This window comes from Ceratotherium simum, chromosome 29 (genome assembly GCF_057802395.1).
Source record: "Ceratotherium simum simum isolate JZ-2026a chromosome 29, ASM5780239v1, whole genome shotgun sequence".
NCBI lineage: Eukaryota > Metazoa > Chordata > Mammalia > Perissodactyla > Rhinocerotidae > Ceratotherium > Ceratotherium simum.
This window is the reverse complement of record NC_141928.1, coordinates 36,433,713-36,451,390: the sequence shown is the minus strand read 5'-3', so window position 1 is coordinate 36,451,390 and position 17,678 is coordinate 36,433,713. Positions and strand designations below refer to the sequence as shown.

The following is a 17,678-nucleotide window of genomic DNA, read 5'->3' as shown; positions in this document are numbered from 1 at the left end:
AAGGAAGCATTTTGCCCATGGGTCACTAGAGGTAGTAGTGGGTGGTGCCACTCCCGTTTGTACCCTTGCATCCTGGACCCGTGAATCCTGGCTATGGGAGAAGCAGTGCCATATACCGGACACTGATTCAGGGTGCATACAGCCTCCTGGAGAACCTGCCCCAGCCCTGCAGGGTATTGCCCCCTGGCTGGCACAGTAACTGAGTCTGTAAAGGCCCTTGCCACCATTCTGTCTAGCCAGCTGCTTCCAGATGGTGGGGAGCATGTGTCATGGAATGCATTAACTGAGAAATAAAGGACTAGAAGAATCCCTGTCACTTGTTTGATGTTTTTGTCATTGCATTTCCTAGTTGGCACATTTAAGAAGTGTGTTTAATGCTCAGAATTTGCCTCTACAGTCAGGACACAGCATCAAGAGGCAGGAGGCTCCCTGGTCCTGTGTGTGGTTGGGCCAGCCACCCTGGAGCCGTGAGTGGGGCTGAGGGAGGAATTCCTAGGTGGCCTAGTAGACAGGGCCTTCATCCTATACCTAGATCCCAGGTACCCGGTCAATGTGCAGCACAGAGAAGGTAGATAATGAATGTCACTGAATTAAGCGAATTTTCCATTTGATATATTTTTTAGTTAAAAATGGGACATTTCATGCCTTTTTTTTTAACCTATCATTGCTCAACTCTAGTTTAACAGTCATCCATAAAGAAAAGAGCACAGCTCTACCATTTCACTAGCCCTCGAGTGATTGCAGCTCGTGCAGAGGGAGTGGAGGTCAGCAGGAAAAGTGCAGGACTAGAGGTCTGAGGTCCGGTTCACCCTTGGCCCTGTCTCTTCCACTCCATGTGACCATGGACCAGTTGCTGTCCTTCCCTACATCATGAAATGATGAAGTTGGTTGGTCCCTTTCAGGGCTGGGCCTCCATGAGCTTATAACCTGGTCTTCTCCAAATTCAATTAAATGGCTTCTTTTTAGATAACCCAGAACCCTTGTCTAGGGGTCCTGGGTCCTAGGCCCCACAGAATGACAAATCCCTCCAGCAGCATGTCATCATCTTGCTATTCACGCCTTCCCCCTGCCCTGCCACGAGGAGAGGGCTCCCAAAGGAGGCTGTGCAGGTGGATGAGACGGCAGCGTTGGTGGGGCAGCCTTGGGTTCCTCCTCCCCACACCATCGCTCTCTGTTAGCCTGGGTTTCAGTAAAAACAAGCGACGGAGACAAGAAACAATCAACCTTCCAGCCACATTGCTATAAAATTATTCTGTTCTAATTCTGTCCTAGATCACTGTTGTGTAGAATTACAAGAACAAATAGCTTTAAAAAGTGAGAAAAAAGGGGGATGTAGCTACCTCTAGTCAATTCAGTACGCATGACTCCATTACCTGCCAGGCTCCGGGGCCTGTGCTGGCCACCAACAGGGCAGCCTGGCGGGCACTCTGCCCTTCGGGTGCTCAGTCCGGGGGGGGGTGGGCATAATAAACTACGTCCTAAACAGAGGGAGCAGACAGGACCTCAGGGAGAGGGTTAATTCTTACTGGTGGGAGGCTTTCCAGAGCAGGTGACGTTCGAACTGGGCCCCGGAGTTTTCTAAGTCAAGAATAAAAACAAAGAATTCTAGGCCAAGTGAAGGCCACAAGCAAAGGCTCATGCACGAAAGGTAACTGTGGTCGGGGACTGTCAGTGTGGCTTCTGTGGAGGGTTAGAGGAGCCTGGAAGGAGGTTTGGACGAGACAATGGGGGTCGGGGGGGCCAGGCAGGTTGAAGAGTTTGGACTTTTCTCAGAGGGCCAGGGGAGCCTTTGGGGGCGATGATGCGGTGGGCTTGCTGATTGAGGACAGATGGACTGGAGGAGACGCCAGGGGGATGGGTGAGAGGTAGGAAGGGCTCACATGGGAGCCCCCATCATCCTGCCTGACCGGGGCGGGGGGAGGGGCGAGTTCTTTTCTGAAGATAAGGAAGGGCCCCTGCCCCTCTCCGAAACCCTTCCACCATGTTGCACAATCTTTGCTCTTCTCAGGGGAGAGAAGTGCAGACCCCCAGGGCCCCCGCCAGGCCTGCTGCCTGAGGCCTTGGAGCTGTTGGAGTTGCCCCGAGCTGCTGGGTGGGAATGGATTTAGATTAGGCTGTGGCTGAAAATGGGGTAAGTGATGACAGGCCAGAGCCAAGCGTCCAACCTGGGAGTGGGGAGGGCAGATAGAGGAGCCCTGTCAGAACGGAGAGTGGAGCCCCAGCTGGGAGCTCGGTTTTCCTTCTAAACTGGCAAAGAGCTCCCACAGCGCCCCTGCCCCAAATATCAGGGGATCTGGCCCCAGCAGCCAGTTCCCAGGGCCTCGGTACCTCTCCTTCGGCCAGCTCCGCCAGCCCTTCTCCCAGGTGACCGAAAACAAGGTACGCTTGTGTCCACTGAGGGACGGAGGACCAGGGACTGACTGACTTGCCTAGCCTCACAGGACCAGGGTGCAGAGACTCAGATTTCAAACGGGCTCCACTGTGTGCACCCCCACTCCGGCAGGAGGAGGCAAATGTGCGTTTGGACTAGGGGTAGGGTGGGCAATCCGAGACCTGTGGGTCTCGTTCCATGTGGTTTCAAAATGGACATTTTCAAAGACCCCTTTCTCTCTGAGTTCAAGGAAAAGAAAAGGGAAATCAGAGAGAGGATAGGAGATAACAGAGGCCAGTGGGGTTTTTGTCCCTGCCACACAATTGGCCCCTTCACTGAGATGTCTCTGTTACCTGATTTGCAAGTCAGTACGTGAGTTTGTAAAGACCTAGTAGGCCTCCCGTCTTTCTGAGAGCACAAACATTCCAGCTTGAGTTTCACCTGCCATTGGCCCACGTGCTGAAATCCCAGCGAAGGGAGAGGCCCAAGGTATGCAGAGCGTGAGAGGGTGGCCAGGTGGACACCGGCAGGTGTCCACCTCTCCACTTACAGAGCACAAACTGCACCCAGAGAGAGGAAGGAACTTGTTCTCAGTCACACGTCCAAGCGGAACCAGACCAGAACCCAGGTCCCCTGCTCTCTCTGTCATACTCTATATGCCTCCTGCTTTAATTTTCGTTTAACAGGTGCTCGTGTGGCACTTTCTATGTGCAGACACTGCTCTAAGCACTTTGGAAATATTAATTCACCCAGCCATCCTCAGAATCCGCCATCCTCAGAATCCAGTGATGCAGGCAATATCACCCCCATTTTACAGATGAGAAAACCGAGAGGCCAAGTAACTTGTCCAGGGTCCCGCAATGAGGCAGTGGCAGAGCAGTGACGTGGTTCTAGAGTTCCCGTTCTAGCCACGCTGCTATAAGGCTTTGCTGGAGTCTTCGGGAAGGTAGTCTGAGCCACAGACTACCTTCTGCTGTGTGCGAAATCACCCTCCTTTCTTCTTGGAAACAACCTGCGATGCAGAAGTCCTTGTTCAGTCCTGCCTCTGCTCCCAACTTAGGCTCCTGCTTGCCCCTCTTTGGGTCTCGGTTTCCCTAACTGTAAAGTGGACACAGCCAGCCCAGATGCCCTCAGACACCCCCTCCAGCTCTAACCATCCATGATTTTACGAGCAGTTCCTGGCAGTCTTGTCCCCTGAATTCAGCTGTCACTTTCGGGGGGGTCACGTTTTCAGCAATGCGGTCGTTAAGCCCCGTGTCATGTGACAGAGTACAGTACGCCAAGCTGGAAAGCAGCTCTGTTTGCAGCAGAGGAGTCCAAACTTGTGCACATTAAAAAAAAATAAAAAGTCCCCGAAACTTTCTATCTCTCACTCTGCGGCCTGGAAAAACTCGAGCTTATCATGAGATTGTTGCCCTTGGACTCCCTCGGGAGAGGAATGCTCCTTGTGCTAAAAGTATCCACTGTTGACTGATTCCCCAAGGGGAGCTGCCCTTTCTCGTCTCTCTGGAGTTAAGTGGATGCTGCTCTGAAGCTGAGCCAGCTCCTCGCTTCAGATTGCTTTTGTACCAGGCAGTGGGGAAAATGGGCAACGTATGAGACGTTCGAGAAGGATGTGTCACACCGTGACTTGTGCAGGGTGCAGTGTACAAGTTCTTATAGGATCAATCGATGGTTAACATTTACCAGTGTGCCACGGGCAAAGCTCTGCATGATTATCTCATTTAGTCCTCTGAGAGGTTTGGTTATCAGCCCCATTTTAAAGATGGGGAAACTGAGGCTTGGAGCAATGAAGTACCCTGTCCAGGATGCTGCACAGGTGGTGCTGGGACTCCAGCCTAGACAGTCAGGGCCTGGGAGCCTGCGCTGTTAACTCCCACCTCCTGGGAGCACGTGTGGGATGGAGCGTGGAAGGGAACTCGGAGAACAGAGTGGGAATTACCAGAAAATTGTTTTTCCAGTTCAGTTTGCTTTGAAGTTGTTATATTATTTTCACCATAAATACTTATCTTAAAAAAAGAAAGAAGCCACCAACACAGTTTAACTATAAATGTTGCTTGTTAAAGAGGCTTTGGGGAAAAGGAGGAATATTTTTTAAAGTGTCTCAAAGGATCAAAATATTTGTGGGAGAGAAGATGGAAGAGATAATCCCAACCTTGGAAAGAAGCTGGGTCCTGAGAGCTGATTTTGAAATCCGCTCGTGGGAATCTGTGTCGCCTATAACCACAGACACAACCGTGGAAAACAGCAAGGCCCCTGCAAGGCCTGACATAACAATAATCCTAACTGCTGTTGCTCTCTGCTGAGGTCTTCTCACACGCCAGGCTCTGCGCTAAGTGTCTTATGGGCACCATCTCATCAAATCTCCACGAGGATCCTAGGAGACCGGTGCTCACAGGTTGGGGCTAACCCATTCTAAGGAAAGGAAATGGATGCCCAGAATCACACAGCCATGGGTGATGGACTAAATTCAGGCAGACCTGCCTCCCTTGGCCCATAATGTTGAGAGTTCTGAGAACGAGGGGCCATGAACTGTGGGAAGAAAGGATGGAGGAGAGAACCTAGAGCTGTAGAATCTCAGAGCTAGGAGGACACTTAGAGACCATCCAGCCTCCCTCCCCACCCCCACATGTACAGACACCCTGCTGTGCGGAGACCCTCCTGGACATGTGTCATTCACTCCATGCTTGATGTAGCTCATTGAATCCTCATACCAACCCTTTGAGGTAAGTATTATTATTACCACTTTAGTGATGAAAAATCAAAACAACAACAGAAACCCTGAAGCCCAGAGAGGGGAAAGGACTTGTTCAATGTCACACAGCAAGCTGGCCACAGACCCAGGACGAGAAGCTGGGACTTCCTGGCATGCCGCATGGCTTCCCACTAGACTCCACAAAATTGTAAAATCTGCCCCAAATCCTATCCCATAAGCCGGAGGACGCTCTGGGCTGTGCAGGAAGCAGCCGGGTTTGGTCCACAGGGCCATAGTTCTCCCTTGTAACACAAACCGGCAGATTCACAAGCCCAGGACAGAAGTAAACAGTTGAGATGGAAAGAAATAAATCTCTGCTCTAAAAATAGGCACACATCCTTAGAAACACTGCTGGCTGTGCGCAGAGCCGGGGTGGGCCTGGCGGGGTGAGGGCAAGGGAGGCCAGGTGTCAGCGTGTCCCCACCCACCCTCTGTCTTCTGGCCCCATGACCACGTCCCCCACACCCCCCCGGCCTCCCCACAATGCCCTCCTTCCCTTCCGTCCCCTGCTCCCTGCCTCTGCTTGCTGGGGGACCTCTCGGACCTCTCCACTTCTCGAGTCAGAACCCTCCCATTTTTCAAGGCCTAACCTCCCGCTCCTCCTTTCGGAAGCCCTCCTCACCCTCCCTTCCAAGACACTGAGTGGTGTCCTTTTTGATTCTGACATTTTTAATAGGAAACATGGTAAACATATAGTAGAATACAGAATATACCTATCTTCCCATCATCCAGATTTAACGCATGTAAAAGTTCTGCCCTACTTGATTCAGATCACCCTTAAAAGGGAAAAAAAACCACTATAGTAAACCCTGCCTTCCCACCCCCCAGTTTCTTCCCATCTCTACCACTCTAGTGCACACTTTCTACCTGAGAGGCAGCAAACCAAGCACCCACAGCGTCAGGCAGGTCATGTAAATGAGGGAAGGAAGATGGGCCAGTTTTCTTGAGGGACATGACCATCTTGGTTCATCTTTTACTTTTCCACTCTTGAAAGAGGTGTGGACATAAGAACGTTTTCATTTACCACTTAATCTTCCAGGAAGAAAAGCAACAATACAGCCAATGATAAATGGTAACTGTTTCTTGGCCTTTCTGTCAGAGACAGTAGGGAGAGGTGGGGACTGAGACAAACAGAAGAGTTTGTGTTGGACTAAAAGGCACTTGCTGTTCAGCTCCACCAATTGTTGCCAATGTGAAAGTGCAGGCCCAATATTGCCACATCATCTGATTTTTTAAGAGATGCTAGAAATCCAAATTTTTATATGCAAGTTCCCTATTTTAAAATGTTGGCAGCTCATTCAAACACACAGACCAAACAAACCAAGTTTTGATATTTGATTAGACTGTAGGCTCCCAGTTTGCAACTCTAGCTCTGTTCTATATGACAGGTTTTTGTTTCTGTGTGTGTGTGTGTGTGTGTATGTAAATACATATATTGGCAAATATAAATATATATGTATTGACATGTATATGTAAATACAATTAGATACATGGAAAGCACCTAGCCCAGTGCCTGGCACATAGCAGGTGCTTAATAAATGTTTGTTGAACTTGAATATATGATTTTCCCACTAGAATCTAGGCTTCTTGATATTTGGAGCCACGTTGTACCACCCCAGATATAAGGCAGCCACGTACAGTTGTGCAAGTTGTATACTACACAACTCCAGGAGCTGCTGTTCACATAACCCAGAGAGAAAATAATACCCTTGGAGTTGTGGAGTGCACAACTTGCACAACCAGATGCAGCTGCCCTGACAGAGTGTCCCCATAATGCAGTGCAGTTCAGTTGAGTGGAAATGAACAGTTAGGCCCTGTGGTGATAAAACTGATCGGCAATAAATTGCCTCTATATGGAGTTCAAACCTTTATTCTGAGGTTTCAAGTTAAAAGGGCTTTTGACCTTCATTTTGCAGAAAGAGAATCCAAAGTCAAAGCACCAGTGCCCTCCTTGTGGCCTCAAAACCCTGGGATGGGACTCCAGGTTGCCAGGATGCAGTTTGTCTGCACGTAGCAGAGACTCAAAATAAAATGACTGAAGCAGTGGTCTGTTGATCCCTCAGGTAAAAGTTCAGAGGTGGGCAGTCCAGAGCTGGTGTGGAGCTCAGCTTCCTCACCCTCCCCGAGCCCCAGATTCCGTGCAGCTCATCTTCCTGCCCCCCTGGGGTGTAGCCCTCATCTGCATGGTCCAAGGTGGTGGCCATGATAGCTGCATCCCAGGCATCAGAAGAGAGGAAAGGAGAAAAAAAGAAAAGGAGAAAAGCCCTTATTCAAGAGCCTTTTAAGGAAGGTTACCAGAAATTGCCCCTGGACACGTCTCTTGTCATTGACCCCGACTTCGCTTCGGGGCTCAGCATAGCTGCAAGGGAGCCTGCTGAATGTAGTCTTTAGTCTGAGCGGCCATGCGCTCAGCTAGAAGACTGGAGTGCTTTTATTACTCAAGAAGGGGAGACATGACATCAGGGACAATTTGGAGTCTGTCACTGTAGGTTTGCCAGTTTGATGGCCTGATGTTCTGCTCTGCCGAAAGCTCTGAGGAAGAGTGAGAGAAGAAGGTAGGAATTTAACCAAATCCAGATCCCCAAAGAAAACATTACAAAGGTCTAACTCTCTAGCTTGGCATTTCCCAAAACTCCCATCAGTGGACCCAGTCCCATCGTGGGCACCCCACTCTGGCACCTTTCATAATCGGTCCCCTCCCCCAAACCTGCTTGGGGCAGCAGCTGATGGCCCAGCAAACAGCTTGGGGCAGCAAGTGTGATGTTGACCTGAAGGGTATCCCAGCTGGAGCATCAGTGTTGTGCGATTCTGGACAATTCAGAGCACATTTTCGTAGCGCCCAGCACTTGGGGCTGGGGATTCAGAGACGACTAAGATACATGCCAGCTGGCTCTTGAGGGGCACTCCGCCTCCTTGGAGAGAGAGAGAGCATAAATGTGCTCCGGGACAAATTAGGATGAGCATTATCTAAGAACTGGCAAGATGCCTAGGGGAGTTTGGCAAGAGAATCACCAGATCAGTGGGGGAGAGCACTGCAAAGGCTAAACGGGGTGCCCAGGCGAAGGGCTTGGAAAGATGAGTGCAGGGGAGGAGGAGGGATGGCATTCCAGGAGAGGGCACAGCCGGCCACAGGCATGGCGTGTGAGAGTGCGGGGTGTGGCCGTGGAATGTGAGTAGCCTGGAGTGGCTGCAACATGGAATACTTGAAGATGGGAGGAAGATCAGGAGACTGGAGTAGGTTGGGGTTAAATCACGAAGCTCTCTCCATGCCTGGCTGGTGAATTTGGTCGTGATGCTGTAGGTCTGTGAGGACTGTGCATCTGTGAGTGTGTTGGGGAATGCGTGTTGGTCTGTTTGGCTGGTGGGAGGAGGAGGGAATAGAGGTGGAGAGGCCCGCTGCAGGGAGGCCGGCCAGGAGTCTGCTCTGATGGTCCCAGCAAGAGGCACCATGGCTTGAGTGTGGGTGGTGCCCATGGGATGGAGAAGTTTCAGAACCTTGCAGCCTCAGACCCACCCAGACTTCTTCCCCTAGTAGGCCGTGCCCCTCGTTCTGCCGTGCACTTGTCTGTGCTGCGCTTCCCATCCCCCATGACACCCTCTCCTCTCCTCTTCATCTGGCTGTTTCCTGCCTGGTCCCCTGAGGCACACTCAGCTCAGAGGTTACCTCGTCCCAGAAGCCCAGGGCTGAGTAAGCTGCTCACCCTTGGGCGTGTGTCTTCGCTCTAGCTGTGAGCCCCAGTGGAACGTGGTCACTCATTCATTGTCTCAGGATGCCCAGAGCCTGGCACAGCAGGGAACGTGGAACATTTTCTCGCACATGAGGCAGAAAAGGAGGATTAGGATGTCAGGAAGGGAAGGTTTGGCCCCACCCTGTGCCACGTATGCCAGAGACACAAAGAGGCTGTTACGACCAGTAGGTCCCACCACAGTTACTGGACTTGGGCCACAAGGGTGCCTTTGAATGTCAGCACCAATGCCCCATGAAGTTGACTGGGGGAAGTAGCAACTATTGGGTTTTGCCAATCCTACAGCAAGGTCAGGGCAGCTGAACAAAGGCCTGGATCTTTCTGGAGAGAAAGAGAAGAGAGGAGGGTTCCCAGAGAGTGTGTGTTGGGGTGGCAGTAGGTTTGGAGAGAGAGGGGCTCTTATAGGTTTGGACCCTGCTTGTCCCTTTTGTGACTCTCTGCCCCTGCCACCTCAGGTTAAGTATCCCCATAGGTGACAAGAAAGCTCCTTTGAAGCCCCACTGAATGATTTCTAGGGGGATCTAGAAGCTGCCAGTCAGGCACCCAGAGGCAGAGCGCTCTATATCTGGACGGGGCCCTGAGGGACTCGAGGGACGCATTTTACACAAGGGAAACAGATGTGGCAGATAACTGGAAAATGAAAGTCCTCAAAGCCACTTGAAAAAAAATTTGTGGTCAAATACCTTGTAAAAGGTCATTGGGTGACTGACCAGCCTATAAAATGTTTGGCCTGGCTGATGAGGTGGAAGGGAGGGAGTGCCTGGGCCACTTGGGAGGGGGAGAGAAGTCATGGGATTCTGAGAAGCCTCCTGGGTTTCACTCTTACCCCAGGACAGCAACTCCAGGCCTCTGGGCCTCAGTTTCCAGACCTGTAGACTGAGACCAGTTTGATAAGGAGGGGAGCTCTGGCTTTCTAACACTTGGAGAGGAAAGCTGGTCTCACATGCTGCCACATCTGGCATGCAGGACCTGTTCCTAGAGGAAGGCAGTCAAGTGGGGTGGAAAGTTTTCTGTGGCTTGGAAGTCAAGAGTCCTGGGCTCTCGGTCCAGCATGCAACCTCTGGCAAGGCCCTTCCCCTCCCTGGCCCTCAGCTCTCCCAATACCCAATAGAGAGGCTGTACTACATGGTCTGTCCTCTTCTAAGGAGCTCTGTGTGGTTCAGTCACAGAATGGGAACCAGGACTCCTGGGCCCCAGACCCAGGGGGCACATTTGACGTCCCCTTGTTCTTAGACATAGCTGATTTATTTGGGAAAAGTGACAAAATTGCTTGCTTTTTGTCACTGAAGAATCAGGTTAAGGGACATTTTAGATGTGATTAGCCACCAGTCTGAAGACAGTCACCGATCCTTGAGCATGCTAATTATACGCAGTGTCCTCTATACATAAGCTCGGGTTTCCTGGCTGTGTGGCTAACAAGCTGTGAGACTTTGGGCAAGTGACTTCAGATTTCTATGCCTCAGTTTCCACAACTGAAAATGAAAGAATTGGCCCAGAGGCTCTCTTAGGGCTTTGCAGCTCTGAGCTGCCAGGAATCTGTGATCTTTTTAATACGTTGTGTGTGTGTGTGTGTGTGTGTGTGTGTGTGTGTGTGTGTGTGTTGCCTGTCTGTGTACGTGTCGTGCGTGCGTACACATCTGAACAAGCCCACACTGGTTCTTGCCGGGACGGCCTCTCACGTCGCCCTCACTGTCTTTAGCCCTGATAATTGTGCAGATACTTGAGATTTGGCCTTGCTGGCACCTGTTTGCAGGGCGACAGAGCTCCTAACAGCACAGTTGAAGATCTGTCACAGTTTCCATTGTCCTTGGGACAGCTGGTCTCCAGAGCATGGGTGTGAAAATTAGACTAAGGTGTTACTTGTCAAGCTGCACATCCGAGTTTCAATTTTAAAACATTTAAAAGGAAGTCACCATTTAAAAGCCCACGAGTTGGGAACTACAGGAAGAGATTGCCCCACTTTTGCCCCATGATTATTTCCAAGAACATATTAAACTTTTCATGTGTTTTTAAAGTTTAAAAAACCTCTAAATTAAAAACTCATTATAGGGGCTGGCCCCATGGCGTAGTGGTTAAGTATGCGCGCTCTGCTGCTGGCGGCCCGGGTTCAGGTCCTGGGCACCGACGCACCACTTCTCAGGCCATGCTGTGGCGGCGTCCCATATAAAGTGGAGGAAGATGGGCACAGATGTTAGCTCAGGGCCAGTCTTCCTCAGCAAAAAAGAGGAGGATTGGCATGGATGTTAGCTCAGGGCTGATCTTCCTCACACACACACAAAAAAAACTCATGTATATACCTCTTTCTTCCTCTAGCCCAGAGCTTGATATGGGCAAGACATTCAAGTAAATATTTGTGGAATAAATAAATGAATATCTTATCTTTCTCTACCTGGAATTTTAGTCTGATAAGAACTTTAGATCAGAGGTGGCAAACTGGCAGCCCATGGGCTGAAGTCTGGCCTACAGATGTATTTTATTTGGCCTGAACATTGTTTTTAAAATATTGGGATCATGCGTCAATGTTTAAGAATCAAGAGATTTCACATAAAGATGAGCGGATCTGATAACACCACCCACATTCTCACACAGCAATAATTGGCTGGAGCTGGGTAGTGTGGAGGCATTGAAAGCTCCAGTGTGCCACAGTCCCCAGCACTCCCAAGTATCTAACAGCTGTAATTTTAGGCTAAGATCAGAGAACGTGTAGAAATTCCTCCTCCTTAAAACCAACTCTGACTTTCCAGTCGGGAAATGATAAGGAGACCCAGGTATTAGTCGCTGCCCTCGTCACATGAGTAACTTTCCAATGGTAAGTAAGGGCACGAGGACATGCTCAGAGTCCTATGTCCCATAGCTGTCTCCCAAAGCAGACCTCCCCCGTTAAGCAGCCTGTCTGTGGAGTGCAGATGGACGTGTGACGTGTGCATGTGAATACAGGTTCCCCTAATGCAGAATAGATGTCTGCCCTGGAGGAGCCACACTGATGCAGCCCTTTGAGCTAAGTATAAAGAAAGCACTTGCCCAGCTAATTTACCCTGTGCAGACTTGAAGATTAGGAGGAGACTTCAATTCACTAAAGGCTAGATGGTTCCAGTTACCCGCGGGCACCATGGAAGTATACAGCCTTTATGGGCAGTGTAGAGGCTGGGTATGGACTATCCTTTGCTATTCAGTGAAGCAGCCACTTTGGGATCTTGATTAACCTTACAAGCTAAAACAATACACCATTGTGCACACACGCTGTAATCAGACTGTCCTCTCACCGTACTTGCTGCCCCCATTCACCTCCCATCTCCCAGCTGCTCCAAATTAGAGAGCTCTTTGTGGGGTCCTGGCACCACCTCTTAGCACACTGCCTGGACACATAATACTCACTCCATGCATATTTGTTGAATGAATAAGGAATAAGGAATGAAAGACACATTTCTACATACACATGTTCACCAAATACTCTCCTGGTCAGAGCCAACAACAAAATGGTTGTGGGAATTCTTTTCCTCACCTATTGGATAGTCTGGGTCTGAGAGTCCGTTTGAGGTTCTAAGAGTCATGAGAGATCGAAGACAATATTTTCTTACCCATTTAACTCCTCCTCGACTAATTTACGTAATAAGGCCATTTTAAATTTGTCCAGCTCTGTCCTAGCCAACCGCAGTGTCACTGTTGGCCGCCGGCACACAAAGAGCCTTCTGTCCTCAGCAGTCCACAACCATTTAGTTTAGCTATTACATTAGCCATTTTATGATTTTTCCCTAGATAACATATGCCCTTTTTAATAACAGCTTTTTTTAGATATAATTCACATACCATAAAATTAACCCATTTAAAGTGAATAATGGAATTTTTTTTAGTATATTCACAGAGTTATACAGCCATCGTCACAATCAATTTTGGAAATTTTCATCACCTCAGAAAAGAAACCCGTACCCATTAGCTGTCACTCCCAACCTCTCCAGCCCAGGCAAGCACTAACCTCCTTTCTGCCTGTGTAGATTTGACTGTGCTGCACGTTTCATATCGATGGAATCAGATGCCATGGCTCTTTGTGGCTGGCTTCTTTCACTTAGCGTGATGTTTTCAAGGCTTCATCTTTGCTGTAGCATCTGTCAGCACTTCGTTTTTTTCAATTGCCAAATAGTGTTCTGTTGTCTGCATATACCACGTTTTGTTTATCCATTCATCATTTCATGGACATTTTAGTTGTTTTCACTGTTTGGCTTTTATAAGTAAAGCTACTATGAATGTTCACTCGTAAGTTTTTGTGTGGACATATGCTTTCATTTCTGTTGGGTAAATACCTAGGAGTGGAATTGCTGCATCATATGATAACTCTTTATTTAGGCTTTTGAGAAATTGCCAGATTGTTTTCCAAAGGGGCCGCACGATTTTACATTCCCATCAGCAGTGTGTGAAAGTTCCGATTTCTCCTCATTCTTGATAGTATCTGTCTTTTTTATTATAGCCATCCTAGTGGGTGTGAAGTGTTATGTCATTCTGGGTTTGATTTGCATTTCCCTGATGGCTAATGATGTTGAGCATCTTTTCATGTGCGTATTGGCCATTTTTATGTCTTCTTTGGAGAAATGTCTATTCAGATCCTTTGCCCATTTTTAAATGAGGTTGTCTTATATTTTGAGTTGTAAGAGGTCTTTATGTATTCTGGATACTAGACCCTTATCAGATATATGATTTGCAAAAATTTTCTCCCAATCTGTGGGTTGTCTTTTCGTTTTCTTGATAGTGTCCTTTGAAGCACAAATGTTTTTAATTTTGATGAAGTCCAATTTATCTATTTTTTTCTTTTGTTGCTTATTGTGTTAGTATCATATCTAAGAAACCATTGCCTAATCCAGGTTCACAGAGATTTATGCCTATGTTTTCTTCTAAAAGTTTTATAGTCTTAGTGCTTACATTTAGGTCTTTGTTCCATTTTGAGTTAACTTTTGTATACCATGTGAGGTTGCATGCCATTTTTGAAAACAAGTTAAAATGATAAATATCAGAAGTTTAAAAAATATGCAGTTATCTCTGGTTTTAATTGAAAATCATGTTGTTTCATTGAAGGTACCATTTAATGGAAAAAAATAAACTTTAACTCCTAATGAGGCTGATATTCTCAATATTTACTTTAAAAATTCGATAAGCTAAGAATTATTAGAAAAGACCTTTGATGTTTCTGTTTTTTAAAAATCAACTATCAGTAAAGATTTAAATAAATGAAACCATATTTTAACATGCTATATAAGCAATATTTTTAAACTACACTAAAAACATCTTTATTCTCCTATTACAATGATATGGGCTTCAGTTTAACACAGTGGTTCTCAGTCAGGGGCGATTTTGCCCTCAGGGGACATCTGGCAATGTTCAGAGAGACGGTTTTGGTTGTCACAGCGTGGCAAGGGGGTGCCACTGGCATCCCTTAGATGAAGGACAGAGATGCCACCACACAGCCTACAGCGCATAGAACAGCCCCCACGACAAGGACTCATCCGGCCCCAAGTGTCATTTGTGCCGAGGTTGAAGGACCCTTCTTTAACTAAATCAGTGGCTTCTGTCAGAGATATTCAAAAAGAGATATGAGTCTGCAAACCCTTTTCCTCTCAGTTACAACCTCCTGGGTTTCTCCCATCACAATGCTGAGCCTTACAGAGGCCACGGTATGTCCCTGCGCCTCATCAGAACCCTTTACACAGACCACATCTACCAGGTCTTCCCGTGTGGAGATCATTGGGACACACTTGCTTTCAGTCCTTAATTCATTTTATATTTGTATGTTTCCATTTTTTTAATTTTGAGATAAATGTGGATAAGACATCCCCTGTTCAACATACATATTTGGGTCTCCTGTTAAAATGTGTTTTATCAGGTTCTAGAACGACTGTGATAATAAGTAACAATTTTCGAGTGCTTGGCGCTGTGCTGAGCACTCTTCCTGCATGATCTAATTTAATCGTCTCAACAAATCTCAGAGAGCGGCTTTCATCGTTCACATTTTACAGCCGTAGAGACTTGAGGCACAACGAGACCAGGCAACTCGCCCACAGTCATGTAGCTGGAGTCGTCACTGCTCCAAGTCAGGGCTTAAGCCTGAAGGGGGCCTACTGTGAGGGGCGGGCACGTCACAAAGAACTTGAATTACTCATTATGGGTAATCACAGATGCATGTTTGGGGGATGGTTAGGTTGTTCTTTCATTCAGTCGGGTCACAGTACGGGCCCTGCCACGGAGAGGAGTGGACTCTCAGGAGAGCCACCTCACCTTGGACACGCCCACAGACGTGGCTCACTTTGAGCGTCACCCGTCCTGCGGGTCACAGTGGGCAGTGTCTGAGGACCTCTGCTTAAGAAAAACTGGGATGTCTGGGGCATCGCTTATGTCCTTGATGCTCACCCCCAAATCAGTCAAGTCTTGATTCTCTACCTACTGGCCATCCCCTCCTGACATGCTCCCACTCCCAGATGGCTCTCCTGACTGGCAGCTGAATTCATTTGCATCACCTGCACCCCTCCCCGAGCCCCTTATGTACCATGCGCTGAGCCAGGCCCTGCTCACCTTCGGCTCTCCCAGGGTCAGGGTCACACTCTGGTCTCCTGATCTTGCAGCCACTGCTCTTACTGGAACAGCACTGAGGTCTTAGCAGTGGTAAAACATCTTGTGAAATAATCATACTGCAGTTAAAGAGTGGTATTTCCCTCCCAAGCTTTATCCCTCTCTGTGCCAGGCACACAGCTGTCTTCGTACACCTGATGTCATTCCCCTCGCAGAGGGGGCTTGCAGGAAGGGACTTGGAGTGTGTATGAGTGAATGAAGATGTGCGTCTGGATGGTACAAAGATTGGAGATGGAATGGCTCTCCAGTTTGGCCAATGTGGGGGTGCGACAGGAAGTGAGGTGAGGTTCTGCTCACATCTGCCTTCCTGGTGTCCTCCACCACCTCTCTGAGTGAAGGGGGGAGGAACAATCATTAGAGAGGAAGATTGCCTTCCTTCCCCAAATCTCAAGAAGGACCCAGTTATTGTTCTAGATCTGCCCCTGAAACTCCTTGGGCAAGTCTTTCCCTGCTCTGGGCCTCAGTTTCCCCTTGAAGGAAGGGTGTGTGTACCAGACGATCTCTAAGCATCCTTGCAACCACAAACTTCTTTGAATCTCTAAGGCACTGGAGGCTGAGTTACAAGGAAGCCCGTGTGATTCAAATCCACCCGAATTAGGAATCTGCTTGAGTAGTAGGCCCACACCTACAAGCCTGCCCATGTTTGAAGAAGAGAACACAACGATTGGTTGATGCTATCTTTCTTCAGAGACTTATCTCCATGGGCAACGCTCAAAATATTTAACAGCCAGCGTGGCCCGAGCCTGGACCGTCAGGAGGGTGCAGGCAGCCGGCAGGGCGTCCGGGCTGCAGCCTGAAGGCCCGCCTCACCCACCACTCGTTCTGCCCAGCCTTGCCCCGCTTGTTTTTTGGGTCTGCCTTTTTCTGCCTGATTCTGCGTCCAAGACCCCAACTCAAACCCCTTGGGCTGCTTCTCTCCCCAACCGCTTTATACACAAGGGCTGTAAGGATCCTCATGAGTCCGAACACCAACTGAATCGTATTCATCACTCAACAGAGGATCTTAGAGCCCCTCTCTGCTCAGCCCGCTGTCGGCTGATGCCTCACTCCCTTGCCTTCAAAAAAACATTAGAGGCTGGAAAACACTGGACAATTAAGAGACCTGAGACCTAGCCTAGCTCTGCCCCTTGTCTGCCTTGTGACCTTAGGCAAGTCCCTGCCCTCCTTGGGGTGGGTGTCAGATTCCTTACGTGGAATGATCAACTTGGATTGATTTGATGAGCTCTGAGGTCCCCTGCGTTCAGTGATGAGTTTCTGGGGAAATGCAAGTCTTCAGCTGCTGACTGCTCTCTCTCTCTCTTTCTTTCTCTCTCTCTCTCTCTCTCTCTCTCTCTGTCTCACTGGCCCCACACCCTCCACTGTAGAATGCACTGCTGCCTGCAGGCCTGAGGCAGAAGGATCAGACCACCAAGGCGCCCACGGGCCCCTTTAAAAGGGAGGAGCTCTTGGATCACTTGGAAAAGCAAGCAAAGGAGTTTAAGGACCGAGAAGATCTGGTCCCCTACACAGGGGAAAAGCGAGGTACTGAACAATGTTGCTCTTATGAATATGTCACTCCCCCTGCATCGCTGAGTGCCAGCTGTATGCCAGACCCGTGTTGGGCCAGATGTGACTGGGCCTCCTTGCCCTCATCCCTGCCTGGCCAGAAAACACAAACCCAACTCCAACAGCATCGACACATGACATAGATTTAGTGGAGCCTTTGGATAAACCAAGGAAAGAGTTACATCCACCCAGACCAGCAACACTTTCCCCTAAATCCCCTTTAACTAGAGTGTCCTATTTTTCGTACAAACATGGACATCAGGACGTGAGCTCTAAATAAGGCCTGTCCGTGCAAGCCAGGAACAGGACATGGCCCATCTCTATCCTAACTGTCCCTGCTCCTTCCCAAAGTTCCTCTCTGCTGCCTGCAGCATCCCATCCTTCATCTGTCCTCCAAGACTCTCTGCCCAGCCTAGAGCAAGCCATCTAGAAGGCTCCGGGGAACAGAGAGGCACTCCCTGACTATCCAACCCCTCCAGGACTTCCCGTTGCATTCCAGCCCCTTCTACTCTCCTCTCCTGTCGTGCTCGCCCCTGCTCACTGCACTGCTGCCCCACAGGCCTCCTTCTGTTCCTCAAATATCCCAAGCTCTTTTCCACCTCAGGACCTTTGCACATATTCCCTCTGCCTGGAATGCTGTCTTCATGGC

General features: G+C 48.9%; 1 protein-coding gene across 4 annotated transcripts in view; it reads left to right on the top strand.

Annotated features, from left to right (window-relative positions):
- Positions 1-17,678, top strand: part of TMOD1 (tropomodulin 1) — an 84,357-nt gene that overhangs the window by 23,144 nt on the left and 43,535 nt on the right. For all 4 annotated transcript variants that reach the window (XM_087419440.1, XM_087419439.1, XM_087419438.1 and 1 more), the window contains exon 3: positions 16,849-17,005. In XM_087419440.1, coding sequence (XP_087275566.1) covers positions 16,849-17,005 — 157 coding nt within the window. The remainder of the gene's footprint in view (positions 1-16,848; positions 17,006-17,678) is intronic.